This window comes from Chrysemys picta, chromosome 13 (assembly GCF_011386835.1).
Source record: "Chrysemys picta bellii isolate R12L10 chromosome 13, ASM1138683v2, whole genome shotgun sequence".
Classification (NCBI taxonomy): domain Eukaryota; kingdom Metazoa; phylum Chordata; order Testudines; family Emydidae; genus Chrysemys; species Chrysemys picta.
In genome coordinates, this window is record NC_088803.1 from 17,498,315 (window position 1) to 17,520,253 (window position 21,939).

Consider the following 21,939-nt stretch of genomic DNA (forward strand, 5'->3'; position numbering starts at 1 on the left):
CCCCCACCCGCACCCCCTGCTGCCCCAGCCCTGGGCTTCCCTCCACCAGTGATGACTCTGCCCGCTCCCCCCTCACCTCCAATCAGTCCGGTGCTGGCAGGGTCGGGGTAAACAGCGGGGCTCCCGGGCTGCGCTTCAGCCCAGGGTCCCTCCATCCAGGGCTCCCGCCTCCAGTACCGGCCGGGACCAGGGAGGGCAGAGCCGGGGGACCGCCCCGGCAGGTGGCTGAGGAGCCAGGGCAGGGTAGTCCCAGAGGCAGCGGAGTCCCGGAGAGCGGGATGCAGGCCCGGCATGGCAGCGCCTCACCCTCTATGGCCCCGCTGCTGCTGCTGCTTCTGGCCGCCCTGCCACAGTCCCTGGGCGGCTTGGGCCACTTCGCCCAGCCCCGGCTGCAGCACTGGGGAGCGGCTGCCTGCGGCACCTGCAGATGGCTCCGTGTGCCCCGTGGGGTGTCCCCCAGCCTGAGTGTCCCCCGTTCGAAGCCTGCCCAGCCCAGCCACAAGGTGTGGGCGCTGCTCCCCCGCGGCATGAACCGAAGCGGCTACAGGGCGCCCCCCACACACGACGCGCTGCTGCTGCCAGAGCCGGCTCTAGGCTTTTGCCACCGGAAGCAGAAAAAACAAATGGCCAGAATGCTGCCCTTGAAAATGTGCTGCCCCAAGCACGTGCTTGGTTTGCTGGTCCCTAGAGCCAGCCCTGACAATGAACAACAAGGAATATACACATGGATTTGCATTTTTATTTAGTGGAGTTTGTGCCTTACAGGACAAGACAGCTCTGTGCATTATCAGATGCCATCAATGCTCCTCACATAAGGTGAATGTTAAGTCAACACCACGCAGAAAAAAAAAGCATCTTGTATGTGTCAGTGCTGCACTGCTGTACATGAGAGGGGGATAGAATTCTCCACAACCTCACATTCCTCTTTGTTACATAGACACAGCAGGGGACCATAAACACCCTGCCTCGGTAACTCCATGCAGATCGTCTCCATTGCTTTCCCCCATCAGCCCTGACATATTCAATGGGAGTTTTCAACTTGATATCAGTGGGGGCTCTCTGCCTAAATCTCCTGGGCAGCTTTGAAAACCTTGGCCTCAGTAATGATCTAGGAGTCTCTGCATGTTTTTTTGAAAGCCACATATTGACTGAGTGCTTTGCTCAAGGCTTCCCTTACCTCTCTGTTTCTCAGGCTGTAGATGAGGGGGTTCACCAGGGGAGTCAGGACGGTGTAGCAAAGAGAGAGCACTTTCTTTAGCACTCTCAGTGTATTGAGTGTTGGTAACATGGAGACACTCATTAGGGTTCCATAGAAAATTGTTACCACAATGAGGTGGGAGGAGCAGGTGGAAAAGGCTTTGTGCCTCCCAGTGGTGGAAGGGATTCTCAGGATGGTGGTGATGATGCACACGTAGGATGTCAGGGTTAACAGGAACGGAGGCAGAGTGAATACACAGGCTAGGATGAAATTCAACAACATGATCAGGAGCGTGTCCCCACAGGAAAGTTTAATCAGTGGGATGGGATCACAATACAAATGGTCAATTTCATTTGGGCCACAGAATATGAACTGTGACATGAGTAATATAACAATGGTAATAGCCAAACAACCATTGAACCATGACCCCGCAGCCAACTGGAGGCAAAACCTGGCATTCATCAGAGCTGAATAGTGCAGGGGTTTACATATCGCTAAATACCGATCATAAGACATCACTGCTAGCAGATAGCATTCCGTACCTACCAGACCACCAAAGAAGTACAGTTGTGCGATGCAGCCACTGACTGAGATAGTTTTGTCCCCAGTCAGGAGACTGGCCAGTATCCTGGGGAGGATGGTGGAGGTGTAGCAGATCTCCAAGCAAGACAGGTTCCCCAGGAAGAAGTACATGGGGGTGTGAAGGTGCTGATCAGCCACAACTAGCACAACCATGAGGGTGTTTCCGGCCACAGTTGCCATGTAAATCACTAGAAACAGCAGGAAGAGAAGAATTTGCAGCTCAGGGAGATCTCCGAATCCCAGGAGGATGAATTCTGTGATGGCCGTTTGGTTTCCCCAGTCTCTGTCTGCCATGGCTTGAGTTTAGGAACCAGAAAACAAGCTGTGTCAGTGAATTGGAAGAACATAGAGCTGAAAGTTAATCAAGTGTCAGGAATTCATTCCATGAGCTTTCAAAAACTCCTCCCCCGCTGAAATGTTAAGGCTAAATATAGATTTTAGAGCAAAGTGCCAGGATTCTCAGTCTGAGAACAGATCTTTGGTATCCCTACAGATTCACTCTCTGCCATACCTGAATAATAACTATGATAACAACAGCCCATTTCTCTGGTACCCCAATTAGTGATGTGACTGATCAGACCCCTTCTTGATCTGCTGTCATATCCTGTCTGCTGACATATTGGGGCTTAGCAATGATACTTCAAAGCAGCATTGCACTGGTGGCCATGGGCAGAATCATGCCATGTCTTAGGAGGAGTCAAAATCAATAAATACATCAACTCAAATCTTGGACTGATATTTTCAGTAACATCTAGTGTCCTTAGGCACCGATCTTCTGTTAGAATTTACAGGAGTTAATCTAATAATCGATGTTGGTAAAATCAGAATTTTAGTGTCCTACAGGAAAAGGAATAATTATTTTCACTTCCACAAGAGATAAGTTTATGTCATAAATTATTAAATGGAGTCAGTTCTTCCTTACTTCATGTAATGATGATGATGGTGACATGATGAGGCACTGGCAATGCCTTTTCTGTTTCAGATTCACATTCCCTGTGTTAACTCTGAAGCAATAATAACATACAGCTCTCTTCAGGGTGGATTTTAGGAAAGGGCAAAACCAGGCTGATGTGCAACCCTAACTGGGATGTGACTCTCACACTGCGTAATGATTGAAGGCTGATAATATGGGAACAAGAACGGACCTGGGGAACAAAGATGCTGCCCCTGAAGTCAGAGCGCATCTGGCATGTTCTGAATGTGATCAGGGGACTCACACTGTCCCAGATCCCAGTCAATCGACCATAGCTCCATTGGAGTCGATGGGCCAGATCCCTGGCTGAGGACCTTTCACAGGACATGTATCTCAATTTCCCCATTGTTAAATGGCGCTGTTAACACCAACTGGCTCTGCTGTGAGAAGCTGCAGCCAAAAGTGCCAAAACTCAAAAGTTGCATGCAGTTTTATTGTCGCCAATTCAGTCCTAGGATATTAGAGACGCAAGGTGGGTGAAGTAATAGAGCTGAAGGAGAGCTCTGTTTTGTTCTAAAGCTTGTCTCTCTTACCACCAGAAGTTGGTCCAAGAAAAGACATCACCTCACCCCTCTTGTCTTGCTAATATTCACAAAACATACGCATGCCCTGTCTGGAAGGTGCTATAGAAATGCCATCAGGAAGATGGAGCTCACCTGTAACCACAGGAGAAGCTTGAAGAGATGAGCTCTGATATCTCAGGGTTCAGCCGCCAGGACTCAGGCTGGTTCTTCTCAGTAATTAGACCTCCACCTACCTGAATGGAGGAATTGCTGCCATGACCTGTCTTAGAACACGCTCTCCCCACTCCGTTTACAAAGTGCAGATATCTCCTTATACTTGTATCCTTCTCCGTGGCAGGCTGCATCTCCCTTGAGTCCACCTCCGAAGGGGCTGAGCCTGGGGAGTTGGTGCTGTGTTTTCTGTGCAGACGGTACAAACAACTGTCCTGATGCAACCAACCTCCCACAGCCAGAGGAATTGCCTTTCTGCTCCCTGCTCTATGAGGTCATTGCTCTTCATGGCAGAAATATAACACAGTGCCCATGGAGTGTATGGCCCTGCAGAGACTGTCTCTGCTCAGTAACCTTTACTCATGTAAATTGTCCCGTTGCTCTCAATAGAACAAGTGCATGAATAATAATGGTTGAAATCAGTCAGGTGTGCCAGATTGGGGGTCGAAGCTGTGCAGTTTAACAAACACAGAGAAGATTGAATGTAAAGTAAATTTAATCTGTACTTTGCAAATGAGAGATTTGCATGACAGGAAATCTTTCTATCTTGCGCTCTTTCCCTCTTTCACACACAGACACACACACACAAACCTAATGGAAATATTTCTCCCACAGAACTTGTATGTGATTAGTGCCTGCTAATGTTTATTTATTTATTTCCCAATATTCTCTCCCTTTTGCTGAGCAGCACAGAAATCAGGGCCTTGCCGATTGGTTTGCCGTGGGAGGAGAATCTAGTGATCTGGAGTCTGGTAATTCCTTAGTGTAACTTGTTTATTGACACTATGTGCACCAGTCCTGGAGCAGAGATGGTCACAAATACCATGCAGGGAATCCCATCTTTAAGGAATCTCATCCCCATGCTTCAGGAGCAGGGCTAGCCTGCAGGACCTTTCCCCACACAATGAGTTCAGCCAAGAACCCTAAGGGTGAATGCTGGGTCATCCCCAGTGAGTGGGAGCTGAACAAGGGCAAGGTACGATCCCCCTCTGGATTGCACAGCACCTGCCTGAGGAGTGTATCTTGAAGCTCAGCTCTAGTGCTGTTGCCTGAACTAAATGTTTACATACAGAAGTACCTCAGAGTTACGAACACCAGAGTTATGGACTGACCAGTCGACCGCACACCTCATTTGGAATCGGAAGTACGCAATCAGGCAGCAGGAGATACAATAAATAAATAATGTAGTACTACAGTACAGTACGGTGTTAAACAAAAACTAATTAAAAATAAAGGGAAAGTTGAAAAACAGATTTGACAAGATAAGGCAACCTGTTTCTGTGCTTGTTTCATTTAAATTAAGATGGTTAAAAGCAGCATTTTTCTTCTGCATAATAAAGTTTCAAAGCTGTATTAAGTCAATATTCAGTTGTAAACTTTTGAAAGGGCAACAATAATATTTTGTTCAGCATTATGAACAACCTCCATTCCTGAGGTGTTCTAACTCTGAGGCTCTACTGTATTTCTGATGGGACGCCATCCGGTGGACAGTTTGCTAATCACTATTCCAATCACCTTTGTAGTTCCCATGTAGTTCCTGGTGTGTGCTGAATGGGTTGCTTGTCCATTTCTCTCTGTTGGATTCTCATTTTGGAGACATTCCTGCCTCTCCCAAAGGAACAGAAAATAAATAATTTGAAATGGGAAATAAAATTTCTGGGATTCTCAGTCCTGTGGCAAGTGCCTCCAAATGGAAATATTTTGTTTCAGAAATGCTGCCACTGCAGAGGGACAAAATAACAAAAACCAAGTGCCTAAGCCACTGCCAGCTATTGGGATAGTCTATCAATTACTTTGCTTATTGCTAGGAATAGTTATTTAGTAGATCTTTGCAGTAACTTAGGTTAGTTAAGACAAATTCAGAAGGGAGTAGGGGCGAACCTGACCTTCTGTGCTCTGAACCTAACCTTCTGGGCCATTTTCTTGGAGTATGGGGGTTCAACTCTGTGAAAAACAGGCAGTCTGGAAATATGTACACCTGCCGGACTAATGACCCAAAAACCACAAAACCCGCATCCTGTTTTGGCATGCCTTCTCACCTTTACTTTTACTCCATTTGACCAGCTATGCAATACTCTTGATTGACATGTTTTTGTAATTTGTGGGGTACAAAAGGGGAATTAGGAGTCTGGTTCAAGCAGATCACTTTGTAGACACATCAAGAAGTTCATACCATGGATTTATATAGAGGCAATATGACATTTTCTGTCTAATTATCTATCCCTTTGTTAATGATGCCCAACATTCTGTTTGCTTTTTTGACTGCCACTGCATATTGAGTGGATGTTTTGAGAGAACTATCCACAATGACTCCAAGATCTCTTTCTTGAGTGGTAACAGCTAATTTAGACCACATCATTTCATATGTATAGTTGGGATTATGTTTTCCAATGTGCATTACTTTGCATTTATCAACACTGAATTTCATCTGCCATTTTGTTGACAACTCATCTAGTTTTTAGAGATCCCTTTGTAGCTTCTCACAGTCTGCCTGGGACTTAACTAGCCTGAGTAGTTTTAAATCATCTGCAAATTTTGCCATCTCACAGTTTACCCCTGTTTCCAGATCATTTATGGATATGTTGAATAGGACTGTTTCCAGTACAGACCCCTGTGGGACACCATTATTTACATCTCTCCATTCTGAAAACTGACCATTTATTCCTACCCTTTGTTTCCTATCTTTTAACCAGTTAATAATCCATGAGAGGACCTTCCCTCTTATCCCATGACAGCTAATTTTGTTTAAGAGCCTTGTGGTGAGGGACCTTGTCAAAGGTTTTCTGAAACTCTAAGTACACTATATCCACTGGATCCCCCTTGTCCACATGCTTGTTGACCCCCTCAAAGAATTCTAGTAGATTGGTTAGGCATGATTTTCCTTTACAAAAACAATGTTGACTCTTCCCCAACAAATTATGTTCATCTATGTATCTGACAATTTTGTTCTCTACTATAGTTTCAACCAGTTTGCCCGGTACTGAAGTCAGGCTTACCAGCCTGTAATTGCCGGGATCACCTCTGGAGCCCTTTTTTAAAATTGGCGTCACATTAGCTATCCTCCAATAAGTTGGTACAGAAGCTGATTAGAATGATAGGTTTCAGAGTACAGTTAGTAGTTCTGCAATTTCACATTTGAGTTCCTTCAGAACATTTAGGTGAATACCATCTGGTCCTGGTGACTTATTACTGTTTAATTTATCAATTTGTTCCAAAACCTCCTCTAATGATACCTCAATCTGGGACAGTTCCTCAGATTTGGCTCCTAAAAAGAATGGCTCAGATTTTTTTTCATAGATTCTAGGACTGGAAGGGACCTCGAGAGGTCATCAAGTCCAGTCCCTTGCCCTCATGGCAGGACCAAATACTGTCTAGACCATCCCGGATAGACATTTATCTAACCTACTCTTAAATATCTCCAGAGATGGATGTTCCACAAACTCCCTAGGCAGTTTATTCCAGTGTTTAACCACCCTGACAGTTAGGAACTTTTTCCTAATGTCCAGCCTAAACCTCCCTTGCTGCAGTTTAAGCCCATTGCTTCTCGTTCTATCCTTAGAGGCTAAGGTGAACAAGTTTGCTCCCTCCTCCTTATGACACCCTTTTAGATATCTGAAAACTGCTATCATGTCCCCTCCAACTCTTCTCTTTTCCAAACTAAACAAACCCAATTCTTTCAGCGTTCCTTCATAGGTCATGTTCTCATTCTTGTTGCTCTTCTCTGGACCCTCTCCAATTTCTCCACATCTTTCTTGAAATGCGGTGCCCAGAACTGGACACAATACTCCAGTTGAGGCCTAACCAGTGCAGAGTAGAGCAGAAGAATGGCTTCTCATGTCTTGCTCACAACACACCTGTTAATGCATCCCAGAATCATGTTTGCTTTTTTTGCAACAGCATCACACTGTTGACTCATATTTAGCTTGTGGTCCACTATAACCCCTAGATCCCTTTCTGCCATACTCCTTCCTAGACAGTCTCTTCCCATTCTGTATGTGTGAAACTGATTGTTCCTTCCTAAGTGGAACACTTTGCATTTGTCTTTGTTAAACTTCATCCTGTTTACCTCAGACCATTTCTCCAATTTGTCCAAATAATTTTGAACTATGACCATATCCTCCAAAGCAGTTGCAATCCCTCCCAGTTTGGTATCATCTGCAAACTTAATAAGCGTACTTTCTATGCCAATATCTAAGTCGTTGGTGAAGATATTAAACAGAGCTGGTCCCAAAACAGACTCCTGCAGAACCCCACTTGTTATGCCTTTCCAGCAGGATTGGGAACCATTAATAACTACTCTCTGAGTACGGTTATCCAGCCAGTTATTGTATTTGCCTAGTTTATTGATAAGAATATCATGTGAGACCGTATCAAATGCCTTACTAAAGTCTAGGTATACCACATCCACTGCTTCTCCCTTACTCACAAGACTCGTTATCCTATCAAAGATTTGGGGATCTCCCTCAAATCCTCAGCCATAAAGACTGATGCAAAGAATTCATTTAGTTTCTTCTGTCAAAGTCAGACTCAGGACTCACAATTTGTCAGACCACTCTGTTTATTAGCAAAAGCGCTCTGCTAATACACCCAGAAAATGTGAGTGCCATACGAGGCTCAAACCACCTTATTTATACAGATAAAAGGGCGCGATATTAACAAGATTACAAAGGGAGCAGAACTAATAAATTTACCTGGAGCTAGACACATATTTCTTGTCCTTATTTACTCTCACCAATCTCCTGTTAATGTCCCACCATCAGCTTAAGTGGACCCATTCTTCAATACCTTAATGTTCCTCTTCCTGACAACTTTATCTCAACATTCCTCATTCCTGCTTAAAGAAACATACAGCATTTGTTTAATTCATTCTACTTCTACAACATAATTCATTCTACTTTCACACTCCACAATGTGCTTATCATCCTTGAGTACTTCTTTAGCATCTCGATCATCCAGTGGCCCCACTGACTGTTTAGCATGCTTCCTGCTTCTAATGTACTTAAAAAACAATTTGCTATTACTTTTTGAGTCTTTGGCTAGTTGTTATTCAAGTTATTTTTTGACCTTCCTAATTATATTTTTACACATCATTTGCAAGATTTTATGCTCCTTCCTATTTTCCTCACTAGGATTTAACTTCCACCTTTTAAAGGATGCCTTTTTGCCTCTCACTGTTTCTTTTACTTTGTTGTTTAGCCACGGTGGCACTTTTTTGGTTCTCTTACTATGTTTTTTTAATTTGGGATATACACTTAATTTGAGCCTCTATTATGGTGTCTTTAAAAAGTTTCCATGCAGCTTGCAGATATTTCACTTTTGGCACTGTACCTTTTAATTTCACGAATGTCCTCATTTTTCTGTAGTCCCCCTTTCTGCTGTGTGTTTTGGGGGTTGTTCGCTCTTGGGACTAAGAGGGACCAGACATCAATCCATGCTCTCCAAATCTTCTGAACAAGTCTCTCATATTTCAAACTTGTAAGTAACTGACAGGCAAGGCGTGTTAGGTTTATCTTTGTTTTCTCAACTTGTAAATGTTCCTTTTGCTAGAGTGTTTATCTCTGTTTGCTGTAACCTTGAACTTAAGCTAGAGGGGGTTCCTCTGGGCTCTTTGAATCTAATTACCCAGTAAAGTTATTTTCCATCCTGATTTTACAGAGATGATTTTTACCTTTTTTTCTTTAATTAAAAGCCTTCTTTTTAAGAACCTGATTGATTTTCCCTTGTTTTAAGATCCAAGGGGGTTGGATCTGGACTCACCAGGAATTGGTGGGGGGAAAGGAGGGGGAATGGTTAATTTCTCCTTGTTTTAAAATCCAAGGGTTTGGATCGGTGTTCACCAGGAAATTGGTGAAGAAGTTTCTCAAGGCTACCCAGGGAAGGGAGTTAGCACTTGGGAGTGGAGGCAGCAAAACCAGATCTAAGCTGGTAATTCAGTTTAGAGGTTCTCATGCAGGTCCCCCACATCTGTACCCTAGAGTTCAGAGTGGGGAAGGAACCTTGACAGTGGCACTCAGGGGAAGTTGTGCAGATAGCTTGTTATCTGAGGAGAGAATGACAATCCAGGGACTGGGAGATTGGAATTGGGGTGTGCGACTGGGAAACTGGGAAAGGAGGAATTGTTACAGGGGCATTAAACAAGAAGGAAGCAATGGTTGGGATGGAGAAGGAGGGGTTGATCTCACTGGCACTATGACACATTCCAAGTGGAAAACAGGAGGATTCCAGGTCTGAACAGAGGTTGGGGGATTTGATGTTTTTAAACACCAAATTCTGCAGCCTAATCCCAGGAACCTGTGAGATGCAATGGGGATCAAACCCAATATCATATAGGGCCACTTTGTCCCATGCTGACAGTGGATATGTTTGGGAATCAAAACTCCTTTTTATCAGTAGAGAAAATCTAATGTTGTATAGTCAGGGGATGTAGCATGACAGAGAGCAAACACACTCACGCTTTCCTAGAGACTTGTTTTCTTTCTTGGTTTGCTCTTTAAAAAAAAATCTAAAATAGAAGGTTATTTGGTAAGGATCAAATATAGGACCTTGAGTATCACAGCCCAGGACTGTAATTCTTTTTGTTTTGTACTGTGCCTTGCACAATGGGGTACTGGTCCATGAATTGAGGGTTTAGGAACTACAATTATATGAAGAAGAATGAGCAGTCCCTCTATTAGCTCACTAATTGAGTTTGTGTCACTATAGAAAAAGTGGAAGAATGAATTAGATTTACAGGTTCTTAGAACTTATTTGTCAAAATATTTCAGAAGTTTGTATTTCTGCTTTTGTTCATAGAAATCTACAGCATTTAGAGAGAACAAAAAGAGGCTGGAATTTGCAAAGGAGCCTAATAGAGTTAGGTGCCAAAATTCTATTCAACTGGAGTTGAATGCATAACTACCATTACTTTTGGGGGATCCAATTCCCATTGAATGGGATTTGGGTGCCTACTTCTTTTAGGCTCTCAGTCAAAATGAATTGCCCACATTTATACATAGAGTCTCTGTGGGAGTTATGAACAGATATCTGCTCTTTGCAGCATAATGCAAAGAGTGAGGAGCCCTGGATGTTAGAACATCTTCTCCCCAGTGTTCTCCTCAGAGCCCCTTTCATCTCCTCTTTGCTAAGGCTGTAGATAATGGGGTTCAGTGTAGGCATGAGAACAATGTATAACAGAGCAGATACTCTATCACTGTCCCCTCCATAACTCGACTTCGGTCTGAAATAAATAAAGCTGCTAGAGCCAAAGAACAGTTACCACCACCAGATGAGAGGAGCAGGTGGAGAAGGCTTTGCGCCTGCCTTCAGCAGAAGACATTTTGAGGATGGTGACCATGATGTGGGCATAAGGCACAAGGATCAGCAGGAAGGGAGCCATGACTACCAGCACGGCCACCACAAATATATCCATCTCGTTCAGGTAGGTGTCAGCGCAGGCCAGCCTCAGCAGAGGGGGGATGTCGCAGAAGAAGTGGTGTATCTCCTTGGGCCCACAGAAGGGCAGACTGAATATCAGTGTGGTCTGCCCAAAGGAGACGGGGATGCCGGCGACATAGGACCTGGCCACCAGCAGAACACAGACTCCGTTGCTCATGATGGTGGTGTAACATAGTGGGTGGGAGATGGCCACGTAGCGGTCATAAGCCATGGCTGCCAGGAGGTAGCACTCTGCTGTGGTGAAGAAGAGATAGAAATACAGCTGAGTGGTGCAGCCAATGAAGGAAATACTCTTCTTCTCCGCAAGCAGGTTGGCCAGCATCTTGGGGATGGTGATTAAGGTGTAGCAGATCTCCAGGAAAGACAGGTTCCAGAGGAAGAAATACATGGGGGTGTGGAGGGTCCGGTCCAGTGCTGTGATGAGCATGTTCCCCATCAGTGTGATAGTGAAGGAGGTCAGCACCAGCACAAAGAGCAACACCTGCATCTCCAAGAGATTGGAGAATCCCAGGAGGATGAAATATGTCACTACAGTGTGGTTTCTGCCTGGCATCTCTGCAAGATCCTTCGCTGGCAGATGCAGGGAAGTTATCTAAATAATAGGGAGGAACGATAGATGTATAATCCACCAAATCCTCCCTCATTCTTTCATAGATTCTAGTCTGACTTCCTGCATATCATAGTCCAGAGAACTTCCTGAAATTATTTCTGTTGTAACAGCAGCAAAAATATTTTTACAAAAACATCCTGTCTTGATTTAAAATCTTGCTAGTGATGGAAAATCCACCACAGTCCTTGGTAATTAGTTCCAATCCATGCCTTATTTCCAGCCTGAACTCGCCTTGCTTGAACTTCCATATCCAAATGTCTGGTTAGATAGAAAACAATTTATCTCCATGGGCTTTCTTCTCGCACCTATTTCCTTTTCCTATTGAAATGTATCCTTGATCAATACTTATCCCCATCAATATGTATGAATCTGCCTACCCAGATGCACACTGTTATGGGTTAAACCTTATTGAAGCTAGTGGCTGTAATAGCCACATTGCATTCAAGATAAATATATTAAAAAGTTGAGCTCCTTTATGAAATAGACAGCTGAAACAATAGAGGCCTCTCCCCAAAACAAAGCCATATGCAAGGCTGGTGTAGGAGTTAGCCAGGCAGCCCAAGGGTTGGGGGTTCCACTGTGATCCAATCCTAAAGTGAGGGGTGAGGTATGGGTTTGATTGGATCAGTGTATCTGTGCATGTGAGACAGAGATTGTGAGAAACATCACAGAAACAAAGACCAAGAAGGCGCAGAAACCTAGGGACACAGTGGAACAAGGAGTGCAAAAAAAAAAAAGAGGGAGAGCGAGCTTTTGGACACAGTGCTGGCTGGAAGGCAGTTTGGAACAGCGAGCAAAGAAACTGTCTAGTGTGTTTTGATTCCTGACTCTAATACTGATTTCTGCTCCAAATCGAGACAACCGAATTTTCATTTACCACTTGGGTCCAAAACGGGTAATAAGAGTACCCATCTCTCTCTTCCCATGGATGCTTGTCTATCTACATGTATGTTTTTCTCTCTATGAGCGTCTCTACACAGCAAGTTAGTGCATGGCAAGCCAGGGTGTGAATATAATGTGCACCAGCTTGCTGCGCAGTAACTCAATAGGTTGACCCTGCTACACGGCACTAAATGTTCCATAGTGCGTTTTGACATCCTCTCATTTGCAATGGGAAACTTTCAGTGCACTGTGGCAGGATTCACCTGGCAAGTTACTGCTTGGCATGCTGGTAAGCAGGAGATTCACACCCTGTCTTCATACACACTCTCTTGCTGTGTAGACAAGCCTTATTTATCTCTCTAGATAGCCTTTTATGGCATATCATCGTCCGTCTCTTTCTCAGCTCAGATGAATCAACCGCAATTTAATTTTTGTTGTACCAACAACAGGCTGATGTGAAAAGAGCCATTCTGTTCAGCCAAGTTGGAGTTCTCTGAACATTGATTTATTAAGAGAGCTCTATTCGCCAGGCATTATAGAAAGTGTATTTCTCCCAGTCTTCTTGCCATCTGTCCTGGTTTGTCTGCTCTCCAACTATGGATCATCCCTCTTCCCCCTAGTCCAGGACTGCAGTGAAAGGAAGAGTGACCATAGAGGCAAAGTGAAACCGAAAAGGTGACTGCATCCTGAGGTCAACTGCTCATTTAGAAAATAAAAAAGGACAGGAGGGGTCTGTAGGACAGTGATTTTCAACCTTTTTTCATTTGCAGACCCCTAAAATATTTCGAATGGAGACGCAGACCTCTTTGGAAATTTCAAATATAGTCTGTGGACCCCCAGGGGTCTGTGGACCACAGGCTGAAAACCACTATTCTATGGTAACAATCTTTCACTGACCTCTTAGACATATTCAGTGGCCCCACAGGGATCCGGAGAATACAGATTGAAAACCACTGATTTAGGAGATATAGGTTTGGCAGTATTTAACTTTTTTATGTATAATTTTGATGGATAATATCAACGCTTATTTTCCAACTTTTTTCATTTTTATCTATTACAATTTTTGTTGTGGGAAATTATTGGGGTGTGTGTCAGGCACTAATTATTTAATGACGCAGGAGCATAGCTGGGGGGAAGCAGGGGGAGCGGCCGCTCCACCACTGAGCATATTCACCAAAGGTGGCACCTTGCCGCCGACGACTCTGGGTGCTCCGGGGTTGGAGGGAGCGCCCACGGGGAAAGCCCAGCCCAGCTCCCCGGCTCACCTCCATTCCGCCTCCACTCCGCCTCCTCCTCCTCCTCCCCTGAGTGCCGCATTCTGCTTCTCCTAGGGTGACCAGATAGCAACTGTAAAAAATCGGGACAGGGGGTGGGGGGTAATAGGAGCCTATATAAGAAAAAGCCCCCAAAATCGGGACTGTCCCTATAAAATCGGGACATCTGGTCACCCTAGCTTCTCCCCTGCCCTGGCTCCCAGCGCTTGCCCTACGAAATTGATTCGTGGCAAGCCTGGAAGGGAGGGAGGAGGGGAGGAGGGGGAACGCGGCACGCTGGGGAAGAGGCAGGGCAGGGGTGGGGATTTGGGGAGGGGTCCAATGGGGCAGGGACGGGGCGGAGTTGGGGTGGGGCAGGGGGCAGGAATTTGGGGAGGAGTCCAATAGAGGCAGGGAGGGGGCATACTCGGGGCAGGGCAGGGTTGTTCTTCGGCAGCAGCCCCTTGACTCACTCCAGGTCTTCGGTGGCACGTTGGTGGTGGGTCCTGCAGAGCTGCCGATGACCCAGAGCGAGTGAAGGGCCCACCGCCAAAGACCCGGTAGGGAACCGGCCAGTGAGTACAAGCCCCCTGTCCTCCCCATCCAACCCCCTGCCCCCCCTCAGAACCTGCAACCCATCAACCCCCCCTTGTCCCCTGACCACTCCCTCACGAGACCCCCCAGGACCGCAACCTCTACCCAACCCTCCCTTCCCCATCCCCTGACCACCACCCTAGAACCTCCACCCCCTCCAACCGCTCCCTGTCCCTTATCCAACCCCTCCTCCCAGACCCGGCCCGGCCCCCTTACCATGCTGCTCAGGGCAGCGTGTATGGATGCCGCACGGCCCACTGGAGCTCGCAGCCCCACCCCCTTACCATCCCACTCGAAGTGGCAGGAGCTGCAGAGCTGCCCAGGAGCGGTCCAGTGCGCTGGCGGCATGGCACGCTGAGGCTCTACGAGAGGTGGGAAGGCAGGGGAGCCTCCCCAGCTGGGAGCTCAGGTGGGCCGGATGTGGCCCGCGGGCCAGTGTAATGACAGAACAACCTCCCTCTCCCAATTGCCCACCCCTTTAACAACCGCTTCTAAACCAGCTTCTAAATTTAACAACCCGTTCAGGCGAACTGGCTCCAGCTCACCACTGGATACAGGTACCTCCAAATAATTTTTGAGCAGTGTCATTTTCTTCTGGACAAGCTTCTGACACCCCCTCCATGCACTTGAGTATCAAGTTTTCCTTGGCATTTGGAGTGGGGGCTGAAGGAAGGGGAACGATGACCCCTCGGGTTTGTTTCAGCAACACTAATTGGTGTGTGGTGGGGGAGGCAGAGTTGTAGGAGAGAGATCTTTATTGGGCACGCTGAGGCTGCAGAGTTTGTGGGAGGTGCCTGGCCCCCGCTTGCGTCCCTGAGCCCCTGGTGACACAGCCAACAAGGTTTTCCGGAAACATGGCCCTCTTTGGCCCAGGTCAGGGGGAGATGCTGCTGTCTTGGGTCTGGACTAGAACAGTTCAGAAGCGTTCTTGTAGATAAATCTCTGATAAATTTCATATGACTTTACATTGTGCCTCTTCATATAACCTTGTGGTGGGTCTACCCACGTGTGACCTCTGTTTTCATGAAACTTTGTATCAAAGCCTCATTTAGAAACTTTGCATTGCCCTTGGTATAATATTATAGCCCCTAAGGATAGAATAAGATAGAAGAAAAATTTCTGTTTGCTAGCAGTAGAACAAGAGCTCTCCCCCCCCCACTCTTAATCAATTGCCCTGTTGAATGAATGAGGTGTGGATGAGCAAGGCATGGAAGGCAGCACCTCCAGACAGCCTCAACTGTTGGAGAGGGGCTGGGAGCCAGACCCAAGGACAATAAAACGTGTCAAGTGGGCTCATTAAAGACAAGCAGACATACTGACGGCCTCGGGGGTTAGAAGCGAGCACCTTCTTTTGGAAACACCCTCTTTGCAGCATTGGGACAACACTCACAAGAAAGCAGCACAAAGGACCAATGGACACAGACACAGAGTTTGAATCTGGTCTAGATTTACATAAGAGAAAAGCTGCTATAAAAGTGAGGTGTCTTGCAGAGGACCCCGGGTCTCGTCTTGTCAACATGGGAGCATCGATCCGGATCGGCAGAAGCCCGGCTCCACCCCCTCCCCCATCTAACTCACCTGGCCAGTGAAGTTAAGGGGAGCAACTAATTGGTAACAACAAGACGGAATGGGTTTGTGTGTGTGTGTGTGTGTGTGTGTGTGTGTGAGCGTAAGTGTAATATATTATATGCATATAATACAGTGTTAATGAATACATGTATTACTAATAAATGTGGCGTTCTGCCTTATTCCCCCTGAAAAGATCCTGTGCAGTACTTTAAGTACAACATTTTGGTGGAGAATGCGAAAGGGGGAGCAAGCATAGAATCCACAGTTATTATAAAACTGGTGTGCACACCGCCAGCTTTAGCAAGCCTGGCACTATAGGAAAAAGAGCGTAAACTTTCAGTTAATTAACCAAACTCTGAAGGATATAGGAGTTTAGGTTTAAATTGTGTTCATGACTAAGCTAAAGAGGAGAACGTAGTGTTTCTCACTCTGATCCGGGGAAGGATTAACCAAACTCTGAAGGATATAGGAGTTTAGGTTTAAATTGTGTTGTAGAGGTACATACACCCTCAGCCGTAGCAAGACTGAGCTAAAGAGGAAAACTTAGTGTTTCTCACTCTGATCCGGGGAAGGATCTAATCCGGGGAAGGATTTGTATAATTGGTTTATGAACCCTCGGTGGTAGCAGACCGAGTAATACAGAGGGAGGCGTAGCGTCTCTCCCTCTGGCCCAGAGTGGGTTAAAAACATAAGATACAGATCTTGTTCTGTTAAACCAAACTCTGAAGGATATAGGAGTTTGGGCAGTGTAGTGTGGTTTATGTTTGTTTGTTTTATTTTGTTTTGGTAAGTAATATTGTGGTAATTTCACAATTTTGAAGAAAATGTTTAAGGAATGGGACCAGGAAGGGTGGGGGCTAGTTGGAAAGCCCACCCTCCTTGCTAAATTGGTAGTGGAACAAGGCTTGTGCCCATGGAAAGAAACTGTTTATTGGAAAAAGCAGGATCGGGCCCAGGCAAGCAACAGATAGAAAAACTGAAAAACAGGTTGGGTACAGAGAGTTAAAACAGCACTCTCAAATCTTACAGCAGCAGTAACATCAGGAGAAAAAACATTTGAGACCCCAGAAGGGGGCAGACCTTTGGGACCCCTCTGGAGATTGGGACGGGGGATATTTGGGATATTTAGGTAAATTCCTCCTCCCAGGACCAAAATGCCATTGAAACAGTTAACAACAGTGCCTGCTTCTGCCTCAGATCTCCAGGCCATGGCAAAATGGCTGGAGATTTTGAAACAGATTTTTTTTTTTCTAGATGGAGTGTTAACGCCCTTTTACTGAGAAAAAGGGAGAATTTACACTCACAAAAAATGCACCACTTAATTAGCATTTGTGCAGCCCCAAGTACCAAACACACTGTGGCAGAGACTAAGCAGGTTCTGCCAGGGTGAAAGCACTGTGCTAATTTGTTTCCAAGCTTCTATCTTTCAGGCTCTGAACCGGAACATCAGGAGAGCTGGTACCAGCTGAAGAGTTATAAAATACCATGGTTATTGTGTCATGACAAAGTCTGTGTTCAGTGTTCTGTGTTGCATGTTCTGTGTCTGTCTCTGGTGGTGTCCTGTGTTAGCATTGGGTCCAGAAAAAGAGGGGATACTACACTAGACAGGGCAAATGTCTTTTCCTCTCTCTACTTCCCCCATGTCCATCCAATTTATCAATCACCACTTGTGTCCAAAACACTTTGGTCCCCAGTGCATCAGGTTTATTTTTTTGTTAGGTTCTCTAATAGTAATGTTGTTGTTAATTTTTGTTCTTAAAACATTTGTATTGTTAGTTACATTTGCTTGTATTGTTAATTCCACACTTTCCTCTATGCACTCTGGTTCTATTTCCCCAAGCCCTGAAGGGTAGTTCTTGGGCCCCCATAACCTGTAAGACCTTGGCCCATAATTGTATGGCCCCATCTTTCAGGTCCCCAAAAACCTCTAAGAACAACTATTAAAAATAGGAAATTCTACAACATTTTAGCAACTGAATGTTAGTTTAAGTCCAAATCAGCTTAACCTTGCATAACAACTGTGGTACTCCTACAAAATCTTATTTGTTGTGTGTGCTTAAGAAGGTCCTGACCTCAGTAACTTTTATTGTTTGATGGCTATTGCAGCATCAAACTTGGGCCTCATTTTGTTTGTCAATGTACCCAATTATTGTAATGATAATGGTTTTGTTGTATTTCCAATTATTATAATTATAATTGTTTGCATTTGTGTTTATGTTATATCTGGTGTTTAGTCAATTGTAATGGTTTTAGTTGTATTCACCTGGTTATAATTGTTTGGTTTGTTTGCAACAAATACAAAAAATTTATATGGTGACCACTCAAGAATTGTTCTTGAGAGGTCAAAAGGGGGACAATGTAGATAAATCTCTGATAAATTTCATATGACTTTACATTGTGCCTCTTCATATAACCTTGTGGTGGGTCTACCCACGTGTGACCTCTGTTTTCATGAAACTTTGTATCAAAGCCTCATTTAGAAACTTTGCATTGCCCTTGGTATAATATTATAGCCCCTAAGGATAGAATAAGATAGAAGAAAAATTTCTGTTTGCTAGCAGTAGAACAAGAGCTCTCCCCCCCCCACTCTTAATCAATTGCCCTGTTGAATGAATGAGGTGTGGATGAGCAAGGCATGGAAGGCAGCACCTCCAGACAGCCTCAACTGTTGGAGAGGGGCTGGGAGCCAGACCCAAGGACAATAAAACGTGTCAAGTGGGCTCATTAAAGACAAGCAGACATACTGACGGCCTCGGGGGTTAGAAGCGAGCACCTTCTTTTGGAAACACCCTCTTTGCAGCATTGGGACAACACTCACAAGAAAGCAGCACAAAGGACCAATGGACACAGACACAGAGTTTGAATCTGGTCTAGATTTACATAAGAGAAAAGCTGCTATAAAAGTGAGGTGTCTTGCAGAGGACCCCGGGTCTCGTCTTGTCAACATGGGAGCATCGATCCGGATCGGCAGAAGCCCGGCTCCACCCCCTCCCCCATCTAACTCACCTGGCCAGTGAAGTTAAGGGGAGCAACTAATTGGTAACAACAAGACGGAATGGGTTTGTGTGTGTGTGTGTGTGTGTGTGTGTGTGTGAGCGTAAGTGTAATATATTATATGCATATAATACAGTGTTAATGAATACATGTATTACTAATAAATGTGGCGTTCTGCCTTATTCCCCCTGAAAAGATCCTGTGCAGTACTTTAAGTACAACATTCTGCCATTGCAGTATGTGTGTTATAGGAGCAGTCAGAGACCGTAACAAAGATCTGGACCCCCAGTATAGTCATGTGGAAAGAGACTGAGCCTGCAATCTATGTGGGCAAGACAGGCCCAGGTTGGGAGGGGAAACAGAGGCACAGAGAGGGGAAGTGACTTGCCCAAGGCCACTTAATGGGTCAGTGGTGGAGCTCAGATCAGGGCCCAGCTCTCCTGATTCCCAAGTCCAGTGCCCCATCCACTAGACCCATGCCACCTCCCACATATGTATTGGGTTTGATCCCTTCTTGTTCCACTCATTCCGGTCACCTTTCTGGAAAGGGGCCCATAAGGTCTGAAAAAAACCTTCTGAAGGCTCCAGCTAGATGAGGGCCCATTGTGCTAGTAAGAGACAGACCCCTCACTCCAAACAGACAGAGGATGGAGTAGTATCCCCATTTTACAGACAGGGAACTGAGGCCCAGAGAGATTAAGTGACTCATCCAAGGCCCCCCCAGGGAGTCTGTGGCAGAGGCAGGAACTGAACCTACATCTCCCAAGACCCAGTCTGTTGCCTCATCTAGAAGCCCATCCCCTAAGCTGCAGATGCCCCCTAAAGAATGGGAAATGCTCCAGAGCTCATGTCTGCACCCCACGCTTTCCACGATGGCAGCTGAGTTTTCTCTAGCAGCAGGAGGATTGGCTGCTTTAAATGCTATATTTACAATACCCCCCGCCCTAGAGATTGTACCCTGGACCTGTAGCCCCCACAAGTACCAACCCTCTTGAGCCAAGAGAACTACCTCATTGGCTGTGAGTAAGTGGAACCAGCCACTAGGGGGCACCGCACTCCCATAGCCTACCCAATGGTTACACCCATAGATGAGTGAATCTGATTCCCCCCCCTCACTAAAAATACATCCAGGATCAGCCCCCTCCCCCACACTGACACAGAAGATGGCCTGGTCCCCACTGAATCCCTCTCACGTATCATGCAGTCCCCCTGCATATCTGGGTTGGTGGGGTGCTCCCCAGCACCCCTCGCCACGGATTCTTTTATGCACAATGTAGGCTCCAGCAATAAAACCCAGACACCTAATTCGAGCCCTCAGGCATCTCTCTTGCCTCTCTGCACTAAGCTTTCAGCCACTTGGAATTCGCTGCCTTCCTGAATGGGTTTGTAGTTGATATTCTGCGCATGTCACTGGTAATACCTTTGTCTGATCTTCTGAAGACATTTTGCTGCAGTAAATGGAACTTGGGAGGGGTTTTTTAAAGTTTTTTTTTTTTTTTTTGGACTGAATGGCGTACTGGAGAGAGGTGATAGATTGATGGCTCTGGTACCTAGAGTCACCTCTGTTCCTGTAGAACAGGAGAGCAGCAGGGCCAGCCAGCCAGCCACCCCATGATTCCCCAATGATGGGCTTCTGTAAATAAATCTCTGATAATTTTCATTTGACTTTACATTGTGCCTCTTCATATAACCTTGTAGTGGGTCTACCCACGTGTGACCTCTGTTTTCATGCAACTTCATATCAAGCCTTGTACTGATGAGCCTTGGTATATGGAGACTTTGTATCAAAGCCTCATGTAGAAACTTTGCATTGCCCTTGGTATAATGTTATAGCCCCTAAGGATAGAATAAGACAGAAGAAAAATGTCTCTTTGCTAAGAATAGACTAAGAGTTCCCCTCCCCCTTAATCAATTGCCCTGTTGAATGAATAAAGTGTGAATGAGGAAGGTGGGAAGGCAGCACCTCCAGGCAGCTGCAACAGTTGGAGAGGGGATGGAAGCCAGACCCAAGGACAATAAAACTTGTCAAGTGGGCTCACCTACTTGTAAAACAATATCATTCTTGTGTCTTTATTTTAAGTACAAAATAAATATGTATAACGAATTTAAAAGTATGTAATTAGTAATTTGATATGTCGGGTGGCACCTTTTTTTATAAAAACAACAAGGAGTCTGGTGGCACCTTAAAGACTAACAGATTTATTCAGGCATAAGCTTTCGTGAGTAAAAACCTCACTTCTTCGGATGCATCCTTGTTGTTTTTGTAGATACAGACTAACACGGCTACCCCCTGATACTTGACACCTTTTTTTATGTGTTCACTCCCCCTGATGTTAAGTACCTGGCTACGCCACTGCCCTCAGGCTGTACTTCTCAGAGGGGTCAAATGGAGTTCAGTGCCCTACTCCCATTTCCAAGGGATTTGGGTGCCTAACTCCACTAGGCACCTTGGGAAAGCCCTTCTGAAGAGTTGAGGCTTCACAATTCTCACCAGTGCCCAGCTCCCTTGCCTCTGGCTAAGCTCTGACGTGCTCCCAGTGACTGACCTAGCAGTGCCATGTTTGGAATCACAGGAGTATCCCCGAGGAGGGGGACCTGTGTGGAGCTGAGCTGTCTGAGGTACCTGGGCCTGGCTGGACACCATGGCCTGAGAACCAGCCTCTTCGGGCCGACATGTCCCTGTTGCAGTCAGTTTCAGGAACACTCATTGTTGCAGCTCCCTGTCTTTGAACTGCTCCATGCAGCTGGCAGCAGCCGAGCAGTTTCTGCCCTGCAGTGCCACATGCAGAGTCTCTTCTCAGGGCTGGTCTACTCTGGGGCGGGGGGGATCGATCTAAGATACGCAACTTCAGCTACGCGAATAGTTTTCAGAGTAGCAGCCGTGTTAGTCTGTATCTGCAAAAAGAACAGGAGTACAAAGAAGTGGGCTGTAGTCCACGAAAGCTTATGCTCTAATAAATTTGTTAGTCTCTAAGGTGCCACAAGTACTCCTGTTCTCTTTACGCGAATAGTGTAGCTGAAGTCGAAGTATATTAGATCGAATTACCTGGGGTCCACACGGCGCGGGATCGACGGCCGTGGCTCCCCCGTCGACTGCGCTATGGCCGCTCGCTCTG

At 45.8% G+C, this 21,939-nt stretch overlaps 1 protein-coding gene and 1 long non-coding RNA gene across 2 annotated transcripts; one reads left to right on the forward strand and one right to left on the reverse strand.

The window, feature by feature from the left end:
• Positions 1-1,108: 1,108 nt before the first annotated feature.
• LOC101933194 (olfactory receptor 5AP2-like) lies at positions 1,109-11,474 on the reverse strand. Its single transcript, XM_005284252.2, has 2 exons — positions 10,895-11,474; positions 1,109-2,076 (listed from the first exon to the last, which is right to left on the reverse strand). Exons 1-2 carry the CDS (start codon positions 11,472-11,474, stop codon positions 1,109-1,111), a joined length of 1,548 nt encoding a protein of 515 aa, XP_005284309.2.
• Positions 11,475-15,205: 3,731 nt separating this feature from the next.
• On the forward strand, positions 15,206-19,018 carry LOC135975262 (uncharacterized). Its single transcript, XR_010592188.1, has 2 exons — positions 15,206-16,205; positions 16,307-19,018. It is a non-coding gene; the product is annotated as an uncharacterized LOC135975262 (long non-coding RNA).
• Positions 19,019-21,939: the final 2,921 nt, after the last annotated feature.